At 36.6% G+C, this 24,998-nt stretch overlaps 1 protein-coding gene across 19 annotated transcripts in view; it reads right to left on the reverse strand.

The window, feature by feature from the left end:
• The window catches only part of NRXN3 (neurexin 3), a 1,462,974-nt gene that overhangs the window by 132,332 nt on the left and 1,305,644 nt on the right, over positions 1 to 24,998 (reverse strand). For all 19 annotated transcript variants that reach the window (XR_006740652.1, XR_006740674.1, XR_004986670.2 and 16 more), the window contains 2 exons: positions 19,460 to 19,549; positions 14,004 to 14,308 (listed from right to left, as the gene is read on the reverse strand). Coding sequence is in view for 15 of the 19 variants with exons in the window: in XM_036430072.2 (XP_036285965.1) it covers positions 14,004 to 14,308; positions 19,460 to 19,549 (395 nt within the window). In the remaining 4 variants the exon portion in view is untranslated. The remainder of the gene's footprint in view (positions 1 to 14,003; positions 14,309 to 19,459; positions 19,550 to 24,998) is intronic.

Raw genomic sequence — 24,998 nt, forward strand, 5'->3', positions numbered from 1 at the left:
GGGAGGGAATGACTGAAAAGGCATTTAAAAGGGTACATGTGTAGAGCAATTCCACAAGGTGTGGTGAGGTGAGGGAAGAACATCTGTCCAGATGTCCAGACATCTGTTTGTTCTCTTGGGACTCTAGATACTGTCTTAACTTGGATTTCTCAGGAAACAAACTCTAAGATCTAGTTTTCCACGTGAGAAATTTTGGAGGAGTGTCATCAGAATCTGGGAAGAGGAGGAGTTGCAGCAAAGACCACAGCTGACCCCAACAATCACAGGGAGCTCTTGGTCTGAGAGGCCCTTCTCAGTCATTTAGACAAGGGGCTGGGTCTTTAAATACCCCCACCCCCCACCCCCCAGCCTATCCACTACTCAATGGACATGGGCCACCCCCAGGGAGTAGTTTGACCTTCTTGACCTTGAGTAAGCTTACTTCTTTAACCAAGGGAAGTTCATTTAACACTCCCAGTAGCTGAAATAACTGTTTCTCTACCCTAAAGGGGAATGTGGGTACTATATGAGGTTTTTAAGCTATGCAAATATATTATTTAGAGAAAGAACAAATTAAAACATGAAATTAATGCATGCTTATTGATTAAACTTAGAAAGGATAGTAAGCAATTTGCTTCTGGATATATAGTTTTGAATGATGAAACCAGAACTAATGCTGGGCTGTCCCATCTCTAAATCTCTTGTAAGCAGCTCAACAATTATACCATCTCTGAGATTCTCCCAATATGCCATAAGACTGTAATTAAAAAAAAAACACATAAAAAACCAATATATTTGCAATAAATAATGTAAACTTTGTCCCTGAGATCAAACTATGTTTTCAATGCAACCATTTTATTGTTCCACTAGAAGCCCAGTGCATGAATTCATGCACAGGTGGGGTCCCTCAGGGTGGCCTGTGGGGATCAAGCCCAGCTTGTGCCCCAGTCTTGCAGCCACACTGCCCTTCGTGGCACATGACCATGGTCTGACACCGCCCCCTCATCTGCTCCACCAACCCATCTGTGGGGTGATCAATCAGGGCTGGGGTCCCCCTCTTGACTCCCTCAGCACCTGGGAGCCAAGTGATGGCCCCACTGCCTGTGGGGTGATTGGCAGGGTGATCAGGGGACTCGCTCACACCTGCCTTGGCCTGGCACCACCCACTCACCTGCTCCACCATCCCACCATGGACACGTTCTGGTCAGGGCCCATCATGGTTGGCAGTGCCTCCACTGCCACCCACTGCCAGCACCATGTTGCCAATGCCTGCCATGTTCCACACTGTTCCCTGGTGGTCAGTGCATGTCATAGTGTGAGGTTAAACTCCCAGTTGAACGACTGCCACAGGGGGCAATTTGCATATTAGGCTTTTATTATATAGGATGGTTTAATGTTGTTATTTTTTAGTCAAAATGATATTGAATACTTTTGAAACTAGTCTTTTTCCAATATCAACTAAAGACTTTATTCTTAGCTATTACCTGTATAAACATAGATGGCTGCTGCCCTTGCAACTGTAATAGAAGATTGGTGTGCAAAGTTCCCATAAAAACTGACTTAAAATGAGTCTGCTCCGATTTAGAAAATATTTAAGAGCCCTACCCAACTGTGTGTTACCTTAGGAAGAAATGTATTCATTTCATATTTTGTTTTCCATAAACCTGACACTCAAGAGGTAACTAACTACAAAAATCCAACTAAAATTTAAGTTAAAAGTGGGCACCACAAGTATAAATCCCAGGTTCTCATAACCTCAACTTTGTAACATGGCATTTTCTAAATAAGATTGAACTCTGTCTATGTTATGAATTTGATATTTTATCAGTAGAAACACGTGCTGTGATATGCTTTGATTATAGTCACATCTTTCCAATAAGGACCACTGCTTGGTACTCTACCTAAATGGCAGAGCCAGAAATTACTTAGCAATCATACTTTCTTTGAACAAGAAAATAGGAGAGAATCAGATACTGTGGATTATAAATAGAGAATTATTTTTTTAAAAGAAGCTCTTTCAAAAATTCAAAATCAACCAGGATACAAAGACAATTACATTATGATAGTAACAAAGCAACAAAATTATCTGTCCAGTCTATTACATAAGTGGTCAGGAATAACATTTGCATAAGTTATACTATATTGATTCTTACAGACAGACACTCAATAAAGACAAAAGAGCACATGCAAAAATAAATGCCTCTGCAGGGGACCTAGGACACCTAGATGAAGGCATCTATTCTTCAAAATTAAAAGAACAAAAATAATAAAACAAGCCAACAAACCACAAATAAATGATAACACAACAAAACCCCATTCGGTTAAGTTCTCTTTAGTAAAGAGTGTCTATTTCTATCTTCGTCCTTGCTCTGAAACTCACTTTCAAATGTCGTCCCCTCCCTCTTGTCAATAGATCAAGCATTCTCTAGCAGGATAGATAGGACAGCAAGAACTAATAATGATAATAAAAATAATGAGAAATGGCCTCCAAGATATAGTTAATGTGTCTTCCTCTTTCCTTGTCTTTCTCCAGCAGAGCAGCTTCCTAGCCAGTAAGGCATTAATCATCAGAACAGCAGCTCTGAGATAAAGGCTGGATGAATTTCACTGTGCATTATAGTGTGAGTTGTGGGGGCATGAATATGAGGCTCTCTCAGTATCTGGGAGGAGGAAGTGGAGAGGAGAGGAGAAAAATCTGTCATTTTATATATTTATACTACTCAAGAATGTCCGGACTGGTTCCCCATTGTTAAAGCAGATTAAAATCATGCACATCCTTCTACTTTCATTGGAGGTCAGCTCTAAAAAAGAAGAAGAAATATTATGACGAGCTGAAGTCTACCTACTTTCCTTCCCCCATTTGCCTTTGGGGTATGAAGGGGCAGGGTGAGGGAACAAATGGAACTAAGAGCAAGACTGTCAGATGGGATACATTTTTGTTTGCAAATCTTCAGTTGGATATCTGCTTTTTCATTTGCATAATGCTTTGGGTGAATGAGATTTTTGGTCTTGAAGAGCCCTGAACTAAATCTGAGGAGACCGTTTGGAAGAGATAGGTAAACAGATGCTACAGCTACTCAGCAGGAACTGCTCCACAAAATGGGGTCACATATTGCTGCATGACATCACCTGGGAGCTTTGCGGGAAGTGTATAATTTCAGGCCCTCCTCCAGAACAGAATCACAATTCCCAGTCTGTGCTTTAATGAAATCATCCTAGTGATCTGCATACACAACAGTTTAAGAGCTACCATTCTATATAATATATAATATACACAAGTACACATGATCTCTCTCACTCTCAATCTTCCTCCTCCCTACCTAACTCCCTCCCTTTATCTCTCCCTACTTTTCCTCTCTCTTTCTCACATGCATACTATCTGATGGAATGGAAGATAGAAGAGGATGCATTGCATATATATCAATCAAATTTCCATCAAATAATTCCCTCAATGACTGCCAGCTACCAGAGATAGGGTGTGTGTTTACTTCCCTAGCCATTTAATGCCTAGATGATGAAAAAAAACTAAGAACCTTGCATTCTCCATTTAGCTCACAAAACTAGCTCTCTAGAAAATCCAAGGCATTAATTAGAAGTTTTCAAAAGGCGGGGTTGTCATAACAGTCTTGGCATGTTTCTAATTTTTACAGTCATTTAAACATGCACCAGGAAGCTAGGAAAAAGCACATCCAACCTCTTCTACTGTCTTGTCAAAGAAAGAATGGATATATCCATCTTGCAACCTGGCTAGCACTGATTACTGCTGGAAGTCATTTCCCTGTCACATGTACCAGTAAATAGAAATAAAAGGATGTATTTTAAGAAAAAAATAAAACAATTCTTGGACCTTGGTTTAAGTTGGAATCATGGATTCTTTTTGATGACTCAAGAGACATGTATTAAGTAGGTATGGTCATTGTCGAACCCTTTATGATAGCTTTCAGCATAGAAATCATTATTTATATTATTTATATTATTATTTTAATTAGATCAAAGGTATTCTATTCATTTCTATCAATTGTAGCAATCCAATCTACGAGCATATAGCTATTATAGCAACATAATTACAGAGTATTTCTGCTAGCTCTCATCTCTTCTCACCTCATTATTTCTTCTTCCTCCTTCTAATTCATTTACATATCCATTCAACTTTCACCGTATGTGATAGGCACCTTGCAAGATACTGTTTAATAAAATAAAGATATTGGGGATAATATGAATCTATTCTAATAACAGATGAGGAAAACTTAGAGACCCATGGAGGCTAATTGTCATGTCAGATGTCAAATGAATGATTAATAAATAAATAAATAAACAAATTTTAAAATATCCTAATCTATCTCTGCTAGTGAGACCTGGATTAAAATCTAATTTAAAACAATTCAACAACAACAAGAATAATAACCTTTATTAAGTCACATCAATTTGGGACTTGGCTTATATTATATTAACCTATCCATGAAATTGATGTTTTAATCTCTATATTTCAAAGGATGAAACTGAACTCCAAAAAGCAAAATTCTATAGCAGCCTAGAGTCAAGGATGTAACTACTTCTTGATCCATGAGTGAAGTCTCCCAATGGTTCCTTCAATGCATTCTTTGCCTTCACACCAGGCTGTTTTCTCACAACTGTCTTTGTTGACCATGGACACAAATAATATAGCCCCCTCTGCAGATAAGCATTTATTTATTTAATGGATTTTTTTCTTCAACAAACATTTACTGACCCCCAGTTTGTGGTTGGCACTGTTGCAGGCCCTGAATGTCAAGTGATGATTACTGCAGAGAGATGATTACTGCTCTCAATCTAGTCGTTTCTCATAGTATCTTCCATCATTGTTCTTGCAAAAGATCTTAAAGAAAACAGGTAGCTTTGGAGCCAGCTGAATCATAGTATTATGACTATAAGTAAATGGGTTCACACAACATACTCAGCCATGAAAGAAAAACAAAAGAGGTGACTAAAAGCAGATAAAAGACTCCCATAAACCTACCTACACACATATAGACAGGTAAATGAGCCTCAAGATAACTTCCTATCCATACAAATAAATAGAAGAAGTGGGCCTTTAAAAGAATCTTATTTTTTTATTAGAGGTCTAATGCATGAAATTCATGCATGTGTACGGTCTCTAGGCCTAGTCTGTGACCAGGGCCATCTTCCCTGGCTGCCCACAGCTGGCCCTAACCCCTGTGGCCACCCACTCCTGGTTCCCCATTCTCCTTCAGGTGATCTGAGCCTGCCAGCAGGGAAGGGAATCGAGAGGTGGTCAGTGTGCCTCATAGTGATTGGTCAAGTGGTCGTTTTGGTCATTCCACCATTGGGGTCAATTTGTATATTACCCTTTTATTATATAGGATAGAGGCCCAGTGCATGCGTGGGGGCCAACTGACATGCCCTGTTGGGGGTCCTGGATCAGGGTGGGGTTCCCACTTAAGGTGAGGCTGGCTGGGGCAAGGGGTTATGGGCAGTTTGCAGGACAGCCACAACCCCTATCATGGTGGGCGGGGGGGTACCCACTGTGGTGGTAGGGCTGGCCAGGCCAAGGGGCCACAGTTGTTCTGGTCTCTGGTCATTCTGGTCATTCTGCTATTTTGGTCTCTGAGATTTTATTACATAGGATACTTAAAGGTAAGTTTTGGGAGAATTAAGAAATTTGGAAAATAAATAAGAACAAATTAAAGAGGGAAATTGGTGATAGTGCATTTCCAAAAGTGCTAGAAGCAGCCCTTGCTAGTAGGATGACAAATAAGTCCTAAGGAAGGAGAATTAAAGGCCAGAAGCTATTAAAAACTATGACCCAGCAGAGACAAAGAGTCATCTCTAGAACTCCTTATTCTTAAGGCAAAGATTCAAGAGCAGCAAAACCATGCTGATGTCAATCCCCACTCATGAGTGGCACCATAGAGTGGGCCTCAAGGGGAGGGGGAGCAGAATACTTGAAAGTGAGATCCAACCTATAAGTATTAAGTGTATTCTCCCTGGGAAGATACTGGTAGGTTGTCACCATTCATATGTTTTGACGAGTATTGTTGGAGAGTTTCTTCTGTTCTACTGTGTCCTTAGAGCCTGAAATAAAGAGCTTGCCATTCTAGAACTAACAGTGTAGTAAATAGAATAAACCAAAAAAAAAAAAAAAAAAAAACATGTGATACAATGTCAGGTACAGGTAACTGTTATGAGAAACAACAAAGCAGGAGGTGATAGAGAGTGCTATTTTATAAAGCATGGTTGAAGAGGGTCTCTTTGAAAGTTGCTATATAGATATAAGCTTGGATAAAGTAAGGAAGTGAATCCTGAAAATACAATAGCTGGGAAAAGCTGCTTCAGGCAATGGAAACAGCAAGTGAAAAAACAAAGAGTTGCTTGATATGTTCAAGTAGGACTTTGCTTTATCTAAGGTGCAACATTGGAGACCTTATCTAAGGTGCCACAACATTCAGTTATCAACATAGATAATATTTTATTGCAATATTTAAAAATCAGTATCAATGCAAAAATACATGATAAAAAATATCAACACTTATAAGCAGACAGAATCAGACTTTGTAATTAAAGAACCCTATATTACTCACCTGTCTTTAAAGCTAATCCTATGATCAAATAAGTTCAGAATGACTAGTGTGCTTAGAGCACAGTGCTAGAAAACAGCACAGAGAAATAGCAAGGAGGATATCCATATACGGTAGGTTAAGAATTTGGGCATCAGACTTGGCCAAGCAGTACATATTAGATTATTAAAAAAGCACCGGAAGCCAAGAGCTAACCCCACTTACCCCCCAGCTGTTCAGGTGGCTGAAAATAAGATCCAGCACTTGATCAGCAGTTCTGGTGGAAATTCTACCTTGGGAGTATTACAATCAAATTAGAAGGTATCTCTACAACATCTCCTAGCAACTCACAGATTTCCAACCTATCCACTATGAGGATCTTCTCAAAGGATAGAGAGAGAAAGAAAAGATAGAAACATAAGTGATGAGAGAAAAATCATTGATTGGCTGCCTCTTGCATGCCCTCTACTGAGAATCAAGCCTGGGACTCAAGCATGTGCCCTTAACCAGAATCAAACCTGGGACCCTTCAGCCAGTAGGCTGATGCTCTCTATCCACTGAGCCAAACCAGCTAGGGCAGAGGAGCCTTTTGAAGTGGCTAAACTCAGCATTGGTAAGTCCAGATTTCATCCATTGAGATTAAAGTATTAATGAGGGATGAACAGAAAACCACAGTGCTTATTTGCACTGTCAACGTGGAAATCTTTAAGAGGGAGGTAGACACATCAAGTTTGTTTGTTTTTAAGAACAATGCAATTTCAGACAGAAAATGTCTCTGAAGAGTCCTTCCAGGTATTGAGTAAATTGGAGTCCAATTTCCTTTTTCCCAAATTATTCTGAGAGGGGAAAAGAAAGTACCTGCGTAAGGATAAGGAGAAGACAAGATATTTCTTGGCTGGCAGTGAAAGTCTAATTATTCTGACAAATCTTCGGTGCCTTCCCCAGTTATGAGGCTTGGCAGGAAAGAAGCAAGCCCTGGAGCCACACATTATGTAAGGCTGTTAATCAATATTAGTTGAGTGCTGATCCTAAAAATAAACTCCCCTTGGAGGCTCTGTTGCCTACTAGTAGAAGCAAGGGATTGAAAACTGTGAGGACTCCTTGTCTCATTTCTATGATGCTGGTGGCACCAGGGAAATGATGGAGGAAAACAGAGGGGATAATTCTCTGGATAAGTAGAACTGCTCCTGATACAATATGATCTATATCCTGTTAGAGCATGGCATTTGGGATAAGGTAGATATATCTTGTATCCCAATCCAGGGCAGTTTGACAAAGAAACATGATAAAATTCAGTATTCTAGTCAAAATCAAAATGCCATTGATGGCAACATGCTGTAAAATGGGAGTGTCATATATTTTGTGGAATCATGGATTTTAACTATCTGTTCTGCAAACATGGCAGTTTCATATGCTTCACCCTGTGTGTAATAACTGTTCAGCAAAGTCTATTTTCACTCCAGAAAAATGAAAGAATCTCCCATGGAAATCTCTTTTAATTGAGTTCAGGGCTTGGGTTCAATCTATGAAGCTTGGAGGAAATCCTGGGTAATTGTGTGGACATAGGGGGAAAAAAACGTCTTTTTGTGCTTATCAAAATGTACAGGAAAGCTAAGCTCTGTGAGGTTCTATGAATTCCAGAAGATTCTCTTAGATTGACAAGGTTTCCTAATGTCTCTAACATTAGTCAAAACTTAGAGGAAAAATCACCCATGGTCATATTTATTCTTCACAACAAGCCTATGTTATGCCCATTTTACAGATAATGAAATGAAGGCTTACAGAGGCTAAGCAAACTACCCAGAGATACTCAGCTGAGTAACTGGGAGAACACAGCTAAGTCCAAAGGAGGAATTCTGACTCTAAAATACTCTCTCTTCCCTTGAACATACTGGCACTCTATCTAGATCATGCAGTGTGAAGGATCAACTTTTTAATCCTAAGTCTGTGTTTTGTTTTTGTTTTTTTTTGGTTTTTTTTTAAATATATTTTATTGATTTTTTACAGAGAGGAAGGGAGAGGGATAGAAAGTTAGTAACATTGATCAGCTGCCTCCTGCATGCCCCCTACTGGGGATGTGCCCACAACTCAGGATGTGCCCTTGACTGGAATTGAACCTGGGACCTTTGGCTCTATCCAGTGAGCCAAACTGATTAGGGCACAAGTCTGTGTCTTGTTTTGTTTTACAATAATCACTGTCAAGGCTGAAGTGTGCTTCTTGCTATTTCCAACTCAAAATTGAAAACAGACCAGAAGAAGACTTTCCACATAGACAGTGCTACAACACCTGAAAAATTCTGGCTACCTTCTGGATTTTTTTGACCACCAAATTTGTGAGTTTGAGATAAGAATCAAATCTCACAAAGTTCTCAAGTCTTTCATTTCGACTGATAAACAGTATATTTCAATCCAGGCTGAGCATTGTGATTTTCTGGTAATTTTCTGGTACCAAGCAGCAGTGGCCAAGGTCAAAGTGACTTTATTAATGCCTGACACTCACATACACACATAAATGGAACATGATCAGTATCTGCTAATAGCTTGTAAATTATTCCAAATAGTGGTACGCACTGAATACCTTGAGTTCTTTCTTTACTGATAACTACTCAGTCTGGAGGCTTCAAGTAGAGAATACACATTATTCTTGGAACTGTTTTCTTTTGGCCCTTTTCCCTCTCATAGGAACATTCTGATCCTGATGGCTGAAAGTTATTATTAAAAGATTATTGTTTCTTACTTTTGCCTTCTGTACTAAATGAGGAAAAAGAAATTTGAGTATGGACTGAGTTGAACTTTTCTACTTTGGAAGCTGACCTATCAGGGCAATGATAGTAACCTACTGACATTGGGGTCAGCTGTAATATAATGGAAATGTCTTCACAATTGTTGGGCATTCCTAGTAGTAAGACCCACAGGGAACCTAATTCAGTTCTCTTCTTTTGGTCCTCTTCCAGTTGGTGGGGAAGGTTCAGTCCAAGACTGAGAATTTGCACATCTTGTCTTTCACAAATCCCCTCTATGTTCTCTCTGTTTCAGTTGGATGTAGCTATCTCCCTTAAGAGTTGTTATCTTCGACTTCCACAATTTAGCTTCTGACATTCAACAAACCTGAAATTTGTTGCTTTCACCATGTATCCAATTGTACTTATCTATTATACAAGTTCCAGCTCCATACTTTGCAGCCATGAGATCCAGTCATGCCACCTCATACACTACCCTCCCAACATATTACTATTTGTAAGTCACTGATTCATATTTATAGACCATGTCAAGCTCCTTGCACTCTAAGCTCCATGATGGCAAGAATTCTGAAATTATTTTCTTTGTAACCCTGAAAATATGTGTAGGCATATTTAATAGCAGAACATAATCTCCATGATCCATATAAATCCAGGTTGATTTAAAAATGGAAAAGAAAGTTAAAGATGGGTAATGGGGTATAAGAAACTTGAGATCTTATAATTTGTTTTATTTGCCAGTACTAATTTTAGCCTCCAAATTATATTTTGACCATTCTTCAAATTTCTATCCCCCAAAATCTCCACTCCATCATGTCTACAGACACGACAACCAAGAGAGACTACTGCATTTTCTAAGGTAAATTCTTGCTTGAGAGGATATTGACTTGCATACCAAATGTTGGGGAAATAATGTTAAAATAAGCTTAAAACACACTCAGTCTTTCAGTTCATTATATACTTGTTTTAAGCATGTTACTTATATTAACTCAGTAAACCTCACAACCATCACATGCTACATGCACTAGTAGTACCTTTTCAAGAATTCTATTCCCCCAATTTTATAATGTGATAGATTAAAGTTGGCTGCAAATTCCTGCCACTTTTCCTGTTGGAAGTGAGGCTTAATGCCTCCCTTTCTGAAAGTGAGAAATGGCTGCTTTGACCAAGAGAAATGGTAGATGTGACAATGTGTTAGTTTCCAGGCTCAAGCTTTAAAAGTTCAGCAGTCTCTACTTCTTGTTCCTTAGAAAACTCTCTTTGGGATCCATGAGCCTCCATGAAAGAAGTCCTGCTATTCTGCTGGAGAGACCACATGGAGAGTCTTAGAAACTACAGGGAGAGAGATATGGACCCAGCTGAGTCCAGTGCTTTCAGTTCACCGCCAAGGCAAAGAAATATGAGTGATGTCTGACCCTTCAGACCAGAGAAGACACTGGGTAACTCCAATTGACTCCATGTGGGGCAGAATAATTGCCTTGCTGAATTCTGCCCAAATTCCTGGCCGACAAAAGTGGGAGATCCAATGATTTAGTTATCATGTTAAGCCACTAAGTTTAAGGGGAAAGTTGATTTCACAGCAATAGTTAACTAGAACATATGTGACTTGTCCAGGGTCACCTAGCTAATATGAAGAAAAACTAGGTTCTAAACTCAGGCAATTCTGACTCCAAACACATTAATGTGTCCAATAATCATTCTGCTATAGCCTTTCCACTGGAAAAAATAAAATTGTCCCAAAGCACACTGATCATTTTTGGAGGGAAAGTGCTCCACAAATCATGCCACTTCTAGTTGTTAGATGATTATAAGGTATGCAGTAAAGCCTAACTTGTTTTCTGATTTATTCAATAAATACCTACTGAGCACTTTTTAAGTGCCAAACCTTTACTTGAGAATTATCATGTAGCTACCTGTTTTCTCATTATAACCATGGTCCTAAACTATGGATATAATCTAAATTATTATTATTATTATTATTAATTATCATTATTATTATTATTATTTAGGGAGCATCTAGAAACATACTGTTTAATATAGAATGAAGACCTGATGCTTGGGTATCATAGCTGTTAGTAATTCCACAGAGTAAATGAAATTCACAAGTAAGTCTATAGCAAACAAGATTATCAGAAATATCAAAGCAGCAGTTACTCCCAAGGGGGCCATATCAACTAAAAAACTTTTGTTCACACTCACAGTAAAGAGCGGCACTGAAAGCACTTTCAGCCTTCCTTTGAATGGAAATCAACACTCCCCAAGGCCTACTAGAAAGAAATTGCTCATATAATATCTTCTTAGCTTATGCTTTAAGAGGGAAATAGTGGATTTTTGAACAACCAGGTTTTTATACTTTAAAATTCACATCCTTATTCTATTTCCATTGGAAGAGCTTCATTTTAGGATAACCCTGCCCTATCAATGTTATCAAAGTAAAGGAGGACAGAACAGAGTTTTATTCAGAAAAATAAGTGATGGATTTGACAAATATGAAATTCAATCTTCCCCATTTCCTTTCTCCTTCTAAAGTATTAAGTATTAGAGTCTGGGAATTGTCCCAAACCATGGATATAACCCAAATGTTATTGGGTCCCTATTCCTGACATAGTTTGATATGGTCTATAGAATGTACTTGAGATCAAAATAGGCTTGCAGACAAGGCAAGCTATTGAGTTTTTACAGTGCCCAAGACAGAGTTCTTATGGCTCATTGGCAATAATAAAAATATCCAAAACCATTGGCATAAAGTTATTTTCTCTAGAAAGTCTTTCCAAAGAGATGGGTCATTTTTATACATCATCTCAAACCAAATTCTGCTCATCTGTTGGCACACCCTTAAAAAAAACATCAACAGATTTATAACACATTTTATAGCCTTATGAAGCAAAAGGAAAAACATGTAGATATAATCCAATTATGACTAGCCTAAAAGGAAAAGAAACACACACTAGACAGGAGACTATCACACAGCCTCCAGCAGTCCACATCTACTAAAATTAGAACAGGTTATATGATGTTTAAGGTCATAATTATTGGTAAGACTTCAGTCTTTTGTATTCTACACTTCCCCAGAAAATCTGGCACTCTCCATGTGAAAAGACTAACAAATGTATTTCCACTTATGTATCTGCCACAAGAGGGAAAGCCAAAAACCAATGATTACCATGGCTTAGTCCCTGAATCTGGTTTAACATTAAATCCTCTTGGGTATCAGTGAAAATTGGGCCTTGAAAAAGACTATACGACAAGCCATTGAGGCAGAAAAAAGCCATTTGCTCTTCTGCTTCCCATAGAGTCAGTGGAATGTATTCTGACAGAAACAAAACAAGTCTGCCAAGACCTGTGCAGATAGAACCATGCTTACACCAACAATAAACAGATCTGCTTTTGAGCTATAGAGTCATAAGAGAAATATATATTGCCTTTTATCTTCTTTTCAGTGAATAGAGTGAAGTGTCAGGAGTTATTGCTTTAATATCAGAGAAAAAGCTATTTTTTGGAGCATGTGTATAAGTATGCATGAAACAGGCCATGGGACTAGGACACTGCTAGGCTTATCAGGTTCTAGCAGCCTTTCACAAACACATAAGATTGTCCTGATGCTATCATCAGTATATACAGCTGCAAATCATGTGTGTGAACACATGGAAGAGCTGTTTGGATACTTCTGCACAATTAAAAGGAAAAATGAAGACAGCACATTTACCTCTACCTAACTCACCTTAACAATTCAGAAGAATGAGAACACATAAGGGGATTATGGATTACTGACTTTAAATTTACAATGCCTATTAAAGTTAGTAGAAGGGTGATGTTAAAGACTCAGTTGAACTCCTGTATAATGTCTTAAAACTAAGAAACTGAAAGGGAAGTACTGGTTTCTACTGAATTATCTATAAATACTAACAAGGCTAGGGATAATTTCCCCACAAGCAGTTAGAATGTCTTATTTATGCCAGAGCATTTAAGGCTAATAACTTGATTAACCTTCTATCCACTACTAACTAGATTTATGAAATGCCAAGGGAGTTAGCAAAGCATTAAGTTTTAGCTTGAGTGTAATTACTTTTAAGTGAAAAACAAAACAAAGCATGATTAGCACAATATAAGGACTTCCTACATAGCTAAACTCAGACCTAATGAAATTAGGGCGTTAGAAAACAAAATTGACAAAAATAATGTATAATTAATCAACACTCACTATCAAATACAAGATTGTGTGTCATAAGGATTATTTGAACCCCTAGCTTCAGTTGCCCTTGATTTAATGCTAGCCATTGGCTTAAAAAATGAACAGTTCTTATTCCAACAGAGCCATCAGGAGGTTGTAAGGAAATAGCACTAAGATATAGTCTTTCTTATGATAACATATTTTACTTTCCCCCTTCCTTTTCCTTTTTTTTGCTATTGAAAAGAAAGGTAATAAAAAAAGAGCAGGTAATATTTTATACTGGAAGTGTTGCCTATGGTTCATTTTGAATAGTAGTTTTACCATTTCAATAATAAATATGATAGGCATGATTATCCATGAGTGCACACAAGACTTTGTAATTTTTTTTTAGCAAGGGTTTTGTCTTTCTCTATTTTGGATCTTATTACTAGGAGTACCTGTAGGCATCCTTCCTATAAATATAGGAATTTACATTCTTTCAATAAATAGTAGCACCCATCATAATAGCAATGTCTCAAAGATAAAAAATGCAAACCAACTAATAATTGGAGAAAGACTTACCTGAATGCTGGCTGTTGAGCGATTCTTACGGGTTGTAGTAGTAGCCATTGTGGTGGTGGTTTCCATGACAGTAGTAGACATTTCTGGCGGCATAGCAGTCGTCTGTGTTCCCAGGATTGATGGGACTTCTCCCACCAGCCGGACACTTCCATTGATTTTAATATTTGGGTTGTTCTCAGCTGCCATATTCAATACTTTCAAACCATCATAATAGAGCCCAGAGAGCTGGCCTTGGAAGAGACGTCCTTTGTCCTTTCCACCAATGGCTATTTGCGCCTGGGTGTTGAAGATGGTTAACTGCCGGCCTAGTGGGTTGGGTGGAGGAAACATCATTATTCCCATACATTTTCTCTCTTTGCCTTGCCTGGTCTAAATGAACCAGGTATAAAAACAGGCTTCCTTGAGTAACTGAAGGGGATAAAATTAGATAATAAAAATTCAATACAGATATTGGCAAGTAACATTTCATTATGTTTATCCCTTCCACTGTCTAGCTGCATATTCTAGGTATCTGAATAATTTAGCCTCTATTTCTGTATTGTGAGGAAGGTAAATCTTGGTTCAATAATGAATAGTGTTATAGTCTGCTCAGTTAAGTAATTATGGACAATGAAAAGAAAGCCCTAAATTAGATGATGATAATAATAAACCATTAATGCATATTCTGCTGATTTGTTACCTACAAAGTACATATAACAACTAAAAAAGAGTTATATATGGCAAACAAAAACCTTGTGAGACACTCATACTATTGAATTAAAAAAAATGGGTCTGATAATTACATTAAATCAACTGAAATTAAATTCCAATTAAGAGAGTTGGATTCATTGCACCCTTAGAAAACACATTATTTCCTAGGAATCTTCATAGTGCATAATATTCTATCTATACTTGACACCAAGACAAATCAATTCTTACCTCTATTAATGTTGAGGTAAGGAGATTATGGTCACACAACTAAATCTTTCCCTAAAATATGGAGGATAATTAGGCATTGATATGTTCCTAAGATGAGGGAAGAAGAAAGTGTCATTCCAAGTCAATATATTTTAAATGGAGGGTTTGGGCATTAAAAAAAAGTAACTTAAAATTATATCAAGATATATTAATGGATTAAAGAATATCAGTAGCTCAACTTACTTGTGGTTCCCATATGGGGAACCATTTATGCTTCTGTGAATAGGAAACTCTCAGAATGAAATCATGACAGAATAGAGTTCAGAATAATGTAACTCAACTTATCTTCCTCCAAAGTACTTCGAAATCTATCCAAGAAAAACAAAAATAACATATAGCTTGTTAAGCCATATCATTATTTCTCTAGATTATTTTCTTCTGCTTTTCTATACAGAGAAAGGGGGGCACTTATAATGGGATGAAATATATTCTTTTTAAAATTTTCTCCAGTTTAGTCAGTGATCAAGCAATGCTTCACTCATTCCTAAATCTAACCCTTTGAAATATTTTAGCTGTAAATGACTGGAGACAATGGTGTTATTCTTGTCTGATCAATATTTTTAAAGATTGAGGTTTTTGCTCCACAATCTCTAATATGAACAAAGACAAACTGTGATGTTTCGGTTTTTAACTCTACTACTGTCACATATAGTTAAGCCTACACAATGGTTAGCTATTCTTTATTTTCTGGTGCATAATATGGAATACCTTCCCAACATATAATAATGGACAAAAATGGAAGAGGCACAGAAAGGAAAATACATCTGCTCTAAGGGAACTCATTATAAAAGAGTCAACTCCACTCATTGGGCAACTCTTCAGGGCATGCCAGTGAACTATATATGATCTACTAGTAATACACCTTGGGGAGCTTTGAACATTGCAAGATGGGGAACTGGCCAGATAATTTTGTTATAGTGAAAAGGATCTGAACTCTATAAAGATATCTGGAGTATGAAAATGGAATCTGCTGGCCTTAATGATAGCAAAATTGCCTAGAACCTGAGGGCGTAATCAAAATAGATATAATAGATTTCCGTCACTTTCCCACCAATTCCTTCGGTGTCGTGTGCATATGCATCATTGCCTGTCCTTTGGCCTGTCATTTCTCACAAAGCACACAGCAAAAAGTTCAAAGCACACTAACAGTGGAGCTCATATCTTTACTGTGTTTTTGTTTTTTGACAACATCTTTTTCTGATAGCTTTAAGCTTACTAGAAAATAAATGCCATGATGGGAGGGGAGAATAAATACACCCCCAACCTCACATAAGCATTTGGAGCAGCTAAAATTAATACATCAGAACAAGCTGAATAATAGGAGCTATATAAGACTAAAATTCACTATCTTAAATCAGATAGCCCCAATACCAAGTGATAACATCCATTCATACAACTGTTGTCCAACTATAATGTTTATTCACCTTGTTTTTTTATATATAGATCAGTAAAGGGCTCTAACTGATTATAGTTAAAACACTGTATTATTTCTAATATTCCTGAAAGTACTTCATATTTATAGTAGCCTTTATCTATTTTCCTGGTGCTATTATCCTGCCAATGCTTAAAAAATATTTTAAAGGGTTAGAGAGAATTGAAATGCAAACCTGAATTACACTGGCTAGAAATGATGGATTTCTTTTATTCCAGTTACCATTATTCAGGTCCATAAAGTGACCTTTGTTTGTTTAAGACTGACCCAATCATGGAGACAGAAGAGATATTTCCTGGGCTCTGAGATTAAATCACTGCCCCTCTTCTGGCTATTGTTTTCTCAGAAAGAGCCGGCTAATCAGTTCTTAAGAATAAGACACTGGTTGGGTAAGAAAGGGAAGAGGATGTCTGCATTTCAATTTTACATCAGGCCACACAGGAAATATTTGAATTTTTGTTTGCTTCTCTGTTCCATGGCCTATTTCTGGGCAGATCTGCCTTTATTCTATTTTAAAATAGCCCTCCTTATCATGAATTAGGTGGTTAACAATAAACTGGCTGCTAGCTACTCAAGTAATAGTGGGATAATCTAAGTCTCCTGCCACCTCTTCCTCTGATCAATTTCTCTCACTCAGCAAAGCAGGAGTAAGTGAATAAGCAAGAGACAGCCATCACCATCCTCTCCCTCTGAAGGATATGAGGACTGATGAGAAAGTTTTATCACATGCCCAATATTTCTTGAAATCAATGTCAGTCTCATTATTTGTTACTGATTATGATCAATCATGTTTTTTGTGTTTTTTTTTTTTTTTTTGTGTGTGTATGTGATCATGTTATCTATATGTATATTTCTAAATGAGAATTGCCCTATCCCCAATTATTTAAAAAAGTGGTTCTAACAACAGTACATAATTTACTTTTTGTTTTTTTGTTGTGGGTGGCCACTGTCTTGAAAGTCATTCATTATTGCCTATTTGGACACCACATTCACATATGGCTTAAATGAAATATTTGCATCATTCCAGCCAGTGTTGCACAAAGACTAATTAATTAAACCTCAGAACACCCTGGGGAAATAGGCAGTATTATTTATCCTCTCCTCTGATGGGAAATCTGAGCTATTCAAAGGTTATGTGGATTGTCTTAAGGTCAGGAAGTCAGTCGATAGTAAACAGAGACAAAAAAACAGACTGTGGAGTGCTGTGTCCCAGACCTCTTCCCCAGTGACAGAGGTCAATGTAAAGAAGCATTCCCAGGACTTCCTGAGCCATCTGCCTAGTCACCCTTCTGTCTTTTCTCTTTTATACTAATTGCCTCTACACTTTTTTTTGCTATATATTTTCAATTTATTTTGAAGGAAAAGTTAGCTAGACAGAGGAAGGGTAAAGCAATAGAATGAGTAGATGTTACTCACCCAAATTACCAAAAAAGTAATTTGTTAACATACTGTAGAGGAAATAATTTGTTTCAATAATACATGCACATATAAAAACATGTACATATTTGATGAAGCAATTAGAATGCCTCCCTCCATCCCATCTGAACCACCCCTGTCCCTGTCCCACTCCTTCCATTTGTTGCATGTTTGAAAGCATACTTTTATATGAAAGCCAACTGATAACAATGCTATCGTGAGGAAAACTAAAAGCTTTCTAATAACTTTATAATGATTTATACAAATGAAAATGCCTGGCATGCTCTTAAACTTAGAATTCAAAAGGCAATGAAGTAAAATAAAATAGTATTAACATAAAATTGAAAGAAACAAAAAGTTCTCCAGGCACATGAGACTCAGACATGCATCTAATTTTCATTTCCTTTTTAAAAAGTGAGGCAGTCATCGTATTTAAATGTTAAAGGGACTTTAGGAACTGGTGATTACTAGATAAAATTATTTGCTTTTTAGAGTTATTCTTAATTTATTTTTAATTAGACCACATACATTAAACAGGGCAAACAATTAAAACTCAGTGAGAATTTTCTGTGTTTAAAGGTGCAAATTTCACCCTTTAAAACTGTAGTAGCTCTTTGATGTTTAAGTTATATACTAATATTCCCAATTGCTTGTTATATGTAACTCTATCGAATCTCTATGAATTTAAACATTGGCTGAAGGTCTATAGACCAGAAAAGCTTATGCTGGCTCAGGAAAGAACAGAATAAGTAGCTTCTTAAAGATAGGAACTTTTCTTTATGGAGAGACAATGATTTACATCCCAACCAATAGAAGCCACACAGAAAATTCTTCCACATGGTATAACCACTGCCCTCTCTTAGTAGTTATGTGGTTTTCTTTGGCAAATCAGAAACTGCTGTTTTGCCTCTTATGACCCTTTCCTTTCTCAACTCATTGTTCTAACCACTTACACTTTTGTTGCATAATATCCAATACAGGAAGTATCACACAACCAAAGTGTAAAATAGGTTTGTTTTGTGTTTAGTTTCCGTCAGCGACTAGGACACGATTAATCTCTTATGAAAGCCTTTTGCCTTTGTAAGGTTGCATCAAAAGGCAAAATTCATCTTTCTTTTTTTTTTCTTTGTTTATAAACAGATGTTCAAAAAGAACACTCTTCTTATAACACTTGTGTTTAAGCAGTTTAAGTTAGCAGAATCTATGATTTTTGTTTGTTTGTTAGACAGTAAAGCCGAAACAGCCTCAAGATGGAAGTTTAAAAAGCACATTTGAAATTTCTTTAGAAAGCTTTGGTATAAGAGGCTATTTAAAATAAATTAACAAATAATGTCATGCATTGGTTAAGTTGCCATAATACATTTCTTTTTTAGAGGATTTTGTTGTTGTTGTTGTTGTTGTTGTTGTTGTTTGTGACCGTCATACTGATAGCAAACGAGATATTAGTCCCTTTAACTGTATTTTAATGGCAATGTATTATAGCATGATTTATCAACATATGGCAGGTGGAAGCTGACACAAATTATAATGAAAATTAAAACAGTCATTTATGTAGCAGGCGATTATCATTTAAGGAACATTTATTTGCAGGCTTTAAAAATGCAGGTTTAGAATCAAATGAATTTAAAATGAAAGTTTTAATGATGGTTACCTTTTTCCTGCAGCCACTCCTCTACGGGCCGGTTATATTTGAAGGGGATTTTCTGTTTTACCATTTGGAAGCGTTCATTATCAGTGTTGCCTTTAAAGTTTAAAAAACAGCTTAAAGAACAATCTGAAAAGTCAATAAGTCACGAAAAAACATCCTATTTTTGTTTGTTTGTTTTATGAAGTTTTTAGAGCTAGATATCAATTTATCTTTAGTAGAGGTGGAGTTGAAATCACTCTGTCCTTAGTGACAGGTTTGACATTAGGTTAGTCTTAGCTATGCAGTGCTCCATCGGGGGTTGGGCACATGGCATGGGATGGGAATCAGTAAGAGATATGGCCATTTGTAAAGTTGGGTTGACCTTCACTCTTTTCCATCTCACCCCAGCTGCATATTAATTGGGCCAATGGAGGCAGGAGATCTCCCTGAACTATGAGAACTTAACCTACCAGATTGGCTTTATAAGGTGGGAGGGGACATCAGTCATGCATGCTCTATCCTCACTCTACTGTATCCTACTAGAAGCACAGTCCCTGTATTCCTTATTTTACTCTCAAGTGTCAGTAGCTGCTCCTCCTTCTGGCACAGGGAAGCCAAAAAAGACCATTTAAGTCTTGATGACCAAGGGTGACTCCTTATTGCATAAAGGAGGCCTGGAATCCCATCAACTATGTTAGATAGTGTCTTAAAGATGGCTCTTACTGTCTCTACTCCCTTATCTATATCTTTAAATAAAACAGCTATACATATAATGAGATAGCCTCTAAAGACTTTTAAGTGGCTATGCTTTATTACAACTAATAGATGCAGGCTTTATATGTTTACCTTCTACTTTCTTATCTCCCTGTGAGAGGTGCTTCCTGAACAAGCAAGCAACCATTCTTAAAGCCTGTTAGGGACACTTCTCCCATGCATGAAATATCTAATCATTTTCAAATGTCAGACATAATGCATTTAACTGCTGGCATGCACCCTTCTTCATTTCATAACTGTTACCAACCCTGGATGGTTTCTATCCTTAGAATAGAATTGGAGAGTGGTGTGAAAATATACCCCTAATGAATAAGCTTCAAATCACCAAATGATGAAACTATGCTTTGGGAACTATCTCATCAACCAACTTCACAGTTATCAAGCAGAAACTAGTGAGTTATACTTCATTACTTTGGACCCACAGCCCTATATTAGAACTTAGGGAATCCCATTCTAAATTACCAACATTTAAAAAAAAATCAACATCTTAAAACAGGTGGCTTGGAAACCATTTCCAAAAAATGTCTAAAAGCCAGAAAGGTTATTAGAATTAAATATATCACCAGGCCATGTGCACAAAAGCTTGCCATGGCACTTCAGCCATCTCCATATAGGAGTTATTACTGGCAGGTCTCACAAGTGAGGAAACGCATGCCTGCCTTTCATGATGAGTAGGATGGAAAGAGTGGTAGGGCAGGAAAGAATGGCAGTGTTTAGACGAGATCCCCATTCATTTCTCCTTTGAATAAATTACTCTATGAAGCTGACTCTTTATTCTATAAAACAACAATACAAATTTGCATATTGTTAAAAGCTGTGAAAGATGGAAGGTTATTTGGAAAATTAAATTGGTTTAAATTGCCACATTAACATTGTTCTTAGACTCTTTTCATGTTCTTGGTGTTTTTTTTGTTTGTTTGTTTGTTTGTTTTTTATAAAAGAGAAAACTATGGATCTGTTTACAGAGTACATTATGGGACCCTTGCTGGCTGGCATAAAGCATAATATATTGATATATGAAAGGATAAAGGGCACTGAAGGGAAAGAACAATCAACAATTTTGGATTGGAGTGTTAATTTAAAAATTTCCTCAAGGTATATTTTGCACCAAAAAAGGGTAGATGCTAGGAGGAAAAAATAAAAATAAAATGAAAGGCAATTTAATATTTTTGTTTAAGACCATGGTAAAAGAAATTAGTTGTATCTGTTAATACAGCTACTGATTAGAGATAGGTCATTATGATGATTCCTCTTTGTAGATTTGGGTACTCACAGTCTATTAATATAAAATAAACTTGGGTACATTCTCACACGTCTTCATAGAAATGGAACACTTTTCCCCCCCTCAAAGTATAATATATATCTATAACTCTTAATCGTACCCTAAAATAGATAAATATCATCCAAGGGATGTCATCCATCTTGTAAGCTTTGAAACCTCTCAAGTTTTAGTCATGGCAACAGTATTCTGAGAAATGGAAAATGGGTCATGCCACCTGGAATATATTCCATTATTTTGAGTTTTCTATGATTATCATTGCTGGCCCCAACATTAAATATATTAATGGACTATACTCACTGTGCAATGGATTAGTGAAGTTAATAGCAAATCAACACTAAATATTCTTAGTAACATGCAGGGAAAATCTTAAGTGACCAAAGTTCACAAATTATCAGAGTTCTACAAGCACCAAATTAGTGAATTAAGTAGCTGCATTGATTACTTCCTCCAAATACCTAGGGCTCTTGGTCATCCTAAGCATCCCTTTTTCTCCCCTCCCCTCTCTCTTTTAAACATACCACTCCTTAGGAAATAATTTTGGAACATGGTATAGGCTAGAAAAAGGAGAAAGTATGTTAGACAATCAATATGTGATATGTTGGGAGGACGGCATAGCCACAGTTCAACATTACACCCTTCAAAAAGTGAAAGAGAGAGAGTCATTCTTCTCCACCTCAGCTTTAAAGACATTTAGAAAAGAGTTTTAAGTTCTTCACACCAGATTGATGGTATCTGTCATTAAGGATAGTGATCTTGAATACTGTTAAAAGCTGTGAAAGATGGAAGGTCATTTGGAAAACCAAATTGGTTTAAATTGCCACATTAACATTGTTCTTAGTTTCTTTTCATGTTCTTGTTGGTTTTTATTTTAATTTATCTTAAACATTAGAGAGAACTGTTTTAGAAACATGTGCATAAGAATGAGTTCATTTGCCCCGAGCCCCATTTGCTAGACTTATTGAAGGGCAAGAAACCTTCTAAGAATTCATACATAGGGACTACTCTGAAAACTGAACAAGCCTAATCAAATTCATATACATTCATATTAAATCATTAATAACATTCAGTTGTACATTTCAAATAGAAACCAGTATGAAAATTTAAACAAAGAGTGAAATAAAGTCTCCAACAGAAAGTGATGCTATCTTCAAGAAAGGGTGGCCTTGTGAATAGTAATGCCATAATGTCATTAAGAAGAAGCAAGAGTGCATTACTAATTAGACCCTAAAAATGTAATGAGTTCAGCCTCAACCACATAGAAACCTTTAAGTTGCTCAAAAAGATATTCAAATAGATAGTTCTTAAATTACTTATGTGGATCTGACATTCACCTACATGGAACTGAGTTTTAGAAAAAAACATTAGTCACATTTCATTTTTCTTAAAATAAATGTGTATATCACCATTCAATTTTGATCAGATATTGATATCCTTATGCCTCCTATGGTGACTTGCAATTGTACTATTGATTCTATTATTTAAATATCAACTCCCAGAGACACATACAACATGCACTGTTGAATTATAAAATTGTAAAGAGCATACTACTCTGAGGTAAGATTATTAAGACCCAACTGGTTCATACACATACCTCCCACAATTATATACTTAAATATTTCATGTTTCCTACACTTGGGTGAACCCATTTAGGTTAAAAGAAAAAATATAACAGAGGAAAATAAGACAAAGAAATCAAGTGATTTTTGGATAGTTCTTAATTCATCAGTCTCTATTTATGGTATCAAAAGAAAATTTGAAATATGTTGACAGTCCCAAAATAAAATATCTTCAATTGAAGAACCAAGAGAGAAAAAAAACTATTTTTCTTTCCTTTGTTTTAAAAACAAAAAAAGATTGATTTTTTTATATGTAGAGAGAAACATCTATTTGTTTTTCCCATTTATTGATGCATTCATTGTTTGATTTTTGTATGTGCCTTGACCAGGGATTGGATCCCCAACCTTGGTATATCAGGAAAACACTCTAGCCAACTGAGATACCTAGTTAGGATGCAGGAAAAAAACAAAACAAACAAACAAACAAACAAAATCTCCAGTATAGCACAGAAAATAACTTTTACAGCACCATTTTTGCACTCTACTTTTCTAAACATAGATTCTATTTATTAGTCATTATACTAATTTCTTAAAACCATAATTAATATAGCCTAGAGACCATGGGCTTTGGAGACAAACTTAGCTTTGAGTTCTAACTTTATTACTTACTAACTGTGTGATCTTATACAACCACTTAGCCTCAGTTTACCTGTTTCTAATTCATTATAGAATTTAGTATAGGATAAGAAGTAGAGAATATGCAAAACATGAGATATGAAAAACATTCAATTTATTTAAACTATTATCATTGATATGATTTAACTCATTCCTAATGAGATAAAGTACATTGGTTCCATGGTGCACTTCCACTCTCAGAATTTTACCAGGCCTCCATTAGAAGGAAAGATCACCATATTCCATTTGGTCCCATAAAGTTGTCACCCAAAGATCAACTGATCACAGAAAATGAAACAGCCTAAATATTTCCTGAATCTCTTAGGTGTTTCCTTTTGTATTTCTGTAGCTTCTAAAATATACTCAGCTAACCCTGTTTCCAAAACAAAGTCAGTTTCTAAGCCCAATTGAAAGTAAAAGAGCAATTCAAGCATTGACAAATGTGATTTCTAGGTGCAGCCACAGGTAATGATGATATACCACTGCTAAGTTGAGGAAGAGTGGCTTAAAGGTTTGGGCAATTTGCACTAGGCTGGCAGAAAATGCTTTCTTGCAGGTAGACTATTAATACCATCTGAAATACTGTCAAGCATGTGGCCAGGCTAAAAGAAATATAGTAACAACATTCATCTGTGCAAAATTAATGCCAGAGGTATTTATGTATTTTGCTGTGAGTCCTGGAATAAAAGAAGGAAAAGTTTTCTGTATTGTTTGGTTGACATAAAAAAAAAAATGAGAGTATGGGTCTAATGAACAGTCAAAGAATAAATATTACATGTTGGAGCCAGAAGCAAAAGAAAATCGATGTGGGAAGGTTAAGTAGTAGGGATTTTCAGAGGTTCTTACTATGTCTCTCTCCCCAAAGAACACTTTGTGAGTTTCAAAGCAAATCTAGATGCTAAAGGAAAGGTACTGGAAAAACTCTCTGAGCTCAGCTCTGGTCCTGTGCCCAATATTGACTGAGACAAACACTTTTAAAGTCAGAAAGGAGGGTATTATTCTACGCAAAGGGCATCTGGAATGTTTGGGCCCTTGTAAGTGATGGATGGATCTCAACAAAAACCTAATATCTTATATTTATGAAGTTTCTTTAGACCAAGGAGTTCAAAATGCAATTATAAACATCATTTCATTAATTCTCACAACACACCTTTGGGTCTGAAGAAGAAAAAGAAAACAAAACCTATCTATATATTGTGAGCCTTGATCCTTTAGTGTGCCAAAGTAAATAAATTAATCTCTTGAAGCAGAAAACTGATCAGCCGGGGGAAGTAAA

Source organism: Pipistrellus kuhlii, unplaced genomic scaffold (genome assembly GCF_014108245.1).
Source record: "Pipistrellus kuhlii isolate mPipKuh1 unplaced genomic scaffold, mPipKuh1.p scaffold_m20_p_1, whole genome shotgun sequence".
Taxonomy (NCBI): Eukaryota; Metazoa; Chordata; class Mammalia; order Chiroptera; family Vespertilionidae; genus Pipistrellus; species Pipistrellus kuhlii.